Consider the following 4,029-nt stretch of genomic DNA (forward strand, 5'->3'; position numbering starts at 1 on the left):
TCGATCAAGAACTGGTTTTCTGGCAATTGGTGCTTCTGATATACAAAACAACAAAAGTCATAAAAAATAAATAAAAGAAAAAAGGAAAGAAAATATAATCTTCAATCTGGCAGCTGTTAAGTGGCATGGAAGCAACCGACATGGATCTAGAGAAGTCTCTTTCTTCCATTAACGTTCTGTTCCATTTTTAGGCTTATTAGTTGACGCAAAAAACCAGAAAGCCACCCTCGCAAACATGCCCTGATACCCCACCCGAGATATCATTTACATGAGAGATGTTTGATCATCAGTTGAAATAATTCTTAGCTGATCACTTTTATGGCGAAAAAGCAAATAGAAATTATATTTTGGTCATGCTTCGAATTAATGGAGGCCGAAGGGAAAGAGAAAATAAACTGACATCTTATTATCTCTGATGGAAAGAAATAAGAGAGGCAAATACACGTACAGATCCATAGATCAGGATTCATGTGAATCCTAAAAGGAGTGGATCATCCTGCTTTTAACAGATAGCAGGGATAGGAAAAAAAAAGGGTCAAGAACCAAGGTCATTGACAATGCCATTTAGCTTTCTTTCGAGTACTTCTGAACATATCTGCCCCAACATGTGGTAGAAAGACGAGATCAGACAGCTGCTCCACTGTCATTTTTCCCATCACATTATTTGCTAACTTCTCTTTCTCCGCATTCAACTTCAATCTCTCTATGTAGGACCCTCCATTCCTCACTGTTGCACCCATCTGCTTCAGCCTATTCTCTTGTTGCAAGCTCAAAGTTGTGTTTGACTGCAATCCAGATCAAAATACAATATGGTAATTACAACGAAAGAAGGAAACCCCCTTAAAATAAGTTCGCATTAAAGAAGAAACAAAGGGAAATTTTAAAGGCTTCTTTGATTTGTATAGCTCAGACTCTCATGTACAATACATACCTCAAGAAATTCTGCTCCAGCTTCTAGTTCAGATTCTTTCCAGGAAGGAATCCCACCTCCAGTTGTGTAAATATTTCTTGCAATCGAGAAACTCTGCATAACAACTTTTCTTTTCTTCTCCATTTCTTGATCGAGCTTTAGCGGTTTTGGTACTAATGTTTTGCTGTTAAGCCTTTTCTGATAAGCAACAACCGCCTTCACAAACTCCTGCACAATTTCAATATGTTTTAATAATTATGCGAACTAAATAAACAAATCAACCATGCATGTCAATGAATCTGTTAGATATTATATCTTAGACGAGAGCTAGCTCATATGTAAAATGAATCATAATGAAACCTGATAAGCAAATGGACATCCTGGATAATCAAATTTGTCCGAATCATGCTGCCTCATTCTCTCTGGATGAAATTGAAGTCCCATAATAAACTTACCCTCATCAGGATTATAAGCGTCCGAATCATAAAATCCTTCAATTAGACCATCAGGTGCAAATGCCATTGGCACAAATCGCTGAGCCAATCTCTTAACCCCTTGGTGATGATAACTATTCACCATAATCTCCATTCTCCCATCCTCCAAAGAATCCTTGAACCAATGTTGCAAGGGGGTATTCTCCACCACCTTAACCACATGCCTATGCCCATCATAATTATCATAATCAATGTGCTTGACACTTGGCCTTTCTGGGCACTTCTTTGATAGCTCTTTCTCTATGTCTTGGTAAAGGGTACCCCCACATGCAACATTTAATACCTGTGAACCCCTGCAGATTCCCAGATAGGGTATGTTTCTTTCTAGGCAGAGCTTCGCGAGCCTCAACTCGATCGTATCTTTTTCTTTATCAACAGCGGTATCACTCGAATGAAGCCCCCTGATTTCTTCCCATTCTTCTGGCGAAAGACCAGAGGTTTCATCTTCATATAGAGACGGATCAATGTCCTCTCCTTCACAAAGAAGAACACCATGGATGGGCTCGAAGCTCTCCAACAACATATGAACCCCGTTCACACGAGGAACAATGACCGGTACTGCACCATAGCCTACAATGAGATCGAGATGATATTCACCTGAGAATTACATATAGACAATATTAGCGTATTCTGGAGGGGAACAAATTCACGATGTTTCAAAGTTCTGGAGTATTCGTAAAGAGAGGAGGAAAATAAAACAACAATATGGTATTGAAACTTGATTATACAAGAAACTTGGAAGTGGAAGCAGAGAACGTACGTACCGACAAAATCCACGAACTTGTTTTTGCGAACGGTACGTCTAGAGACGATGAGAACGCGAGGGAGGATCACAGATAGATCAGAGGCCATGGCCGTAAGAAGGATTTACTATGGCTTTGAAGGCTGAATATACTGATCTGGCTGGAAGGCTGTCTAAATATCCGTATAAATACAATTTAAGGGGAGAAAGAACAGCTAAGGCAAACGGATTGATTTTATTATATTAATCATACATAGTTAGAGAGGCGGAGTATAAGAACAGTTGCGTAGTCCTGGCGCCGCGTATGTTGTTCCAAAATTCCAAGAACTCTGGTTGGCAAGACACGACTCAAGTCTCTTGTGCATTTACTGTACCGTTAAATCTAAATTTAGTTTATTCTTTAAAAAAAAAAAAAAACTGAAGTAAATATGTGCTAAGCCTTTCATGTGAATTTACTACAATAATGCATTTACAACCTCCTCCTTTAATTGTGCACTGTCTGCCCCTCAATCTTGGAAACTAGATCTCTAAGGATTCACGACATTCATTGATATCGATTGAGGCCCACCTGGTTAGCCACTATATATATGAGATCGTTAATGTGCCCAACACATCTAAGTGCTCGACCAATGACTGATACGTACCTTCAAAAGTAATTTTTTAAGACTATAATTTAAATTTAATTATTTATTTTTATGTGGACCGTCGACCTCAATTCAGTAGTTAGATGTGGAAAATGTCACAAGTTAATTCACTAATAAAATGTGATTTATAAGATCGTAAAGCATGAATGGCGTGAGGAGTTAATTCACTAATAAAGCTGGAAATCGGGTACACTTGGCAGGAGATATTGGTATCACTATCGCCTGTCTGTACCCCGAAGGTTACCAATTGTTGATCGGTAGATGCGAGAGACTTGACACGTGGTTAGTGCTTATCTTGGGGAGGTAGACATAATAAACGAGGTCAAATCTGAGGAGAAGCTGATCTGGCGTTGGTTGAGAATGGATTAGCACAATTAAGTTGTGGGGTCACTTCTCAATTAAGTTGCTATATAGATTGTTCGGGTGAGACAAGGCTCAGAAATTAAAAGAGCGTCAACCATTTAATACGGTGGTATTAATCATCTTCCAGTAATATTTTGTCCCAAGTACTGAGAAACTAATTATTATAATTTTTAAAATTTTTAAATAAAATAAAAAATATAATATTAAAAATATATATATTCTAACAAAATTTTAATTTTATAATATTTTAATTTAATATTTTTTCTATTTTTTTTTCTAAAATCTCATAAAATATCATAATTCAAAATATTTTACTATTATTCATAAATCATTTCACTATTATTTATAAATTTTTCATCTCATCTCATTTTTCAAATATCCCTAAGTATAATAGGGTGAGGACGCTATATGAGTTTCAACAATTAGTATATTTTTCTAGGAAAATAAAGATTCTTCCTTAAGAACAAGTAGATTTACAGGAAGATGAACGTATTTACAGGCAGAAGTACTGTGGATTGCTCACGACTGTTCATTAAAAGCACGAAAAATTGTTTGGGAAGAACTAAAGAACTGGTATTGTTTAGGAGGAAGGAGAGCTGCAAATCTTGTATAATTCAATATCTATGTATTAAAACTTTATAAATAATTAAAGCACATATAACAAATTCACGTGAGTGGTTGGTATGATCAGATCATTAACTATTTTATATTATCTTATCCCAACTTTCTTGAACTTTTGAAGATATATAATTAGCACCTAACACGTTGTACGTATACATTACAGTACTAGGGTGTAGCAAGTATAGGTATACTGGAGTTAATTAATAAATGTTCATTTATTTTTTCCCTCTTATTCATATATAATAAACCTTTCTC

General features: G+C 36.2%; 1 protein-coding gene across 1 annotated transcript; it reads right to left on the bottom strand.

Moving 5' to 3' along the window:
* Positions 1–379: 379 nt before the first annotated feature.
* LOC121248790 (putative glutamine amidotransferase GAT1_2.1) lies at positions 380–2,478 on the bottom strand. Its single transcript, XM_041147358.1, is given in 5 exon segments — positions 380–620; positions 622–785; positions 932–1,138; positions 1,271–2,001; positions 2,169–2,478. Coding segments are annotated over 5 exon segments (1,275 nt in total). The 5' UTR covers positions 2,257–2,478; the 3' UTR covers positions 380–535.
* Positions 2,479–4,029: the final 1,551 nt, after the last annotated feature.

Source organism: Juglans microcarpa x Juglans regia, chromosome 2D (assembly GCF_004785595.1).
Source record: "Juglans microcarpa x Juglans regia isolate MS1-56 chromosome 2D, Jm3101_v1.0, whole genome shotgun sequence".
Taxonomy (NCBI): domain Eukaryota; kingdom Viridiplantae; phylum Streptophyta; class Magnoliopsida; order Fagales; family Juglandaceae; genus Juglans; species Juglans microcarpa x Juglans regia.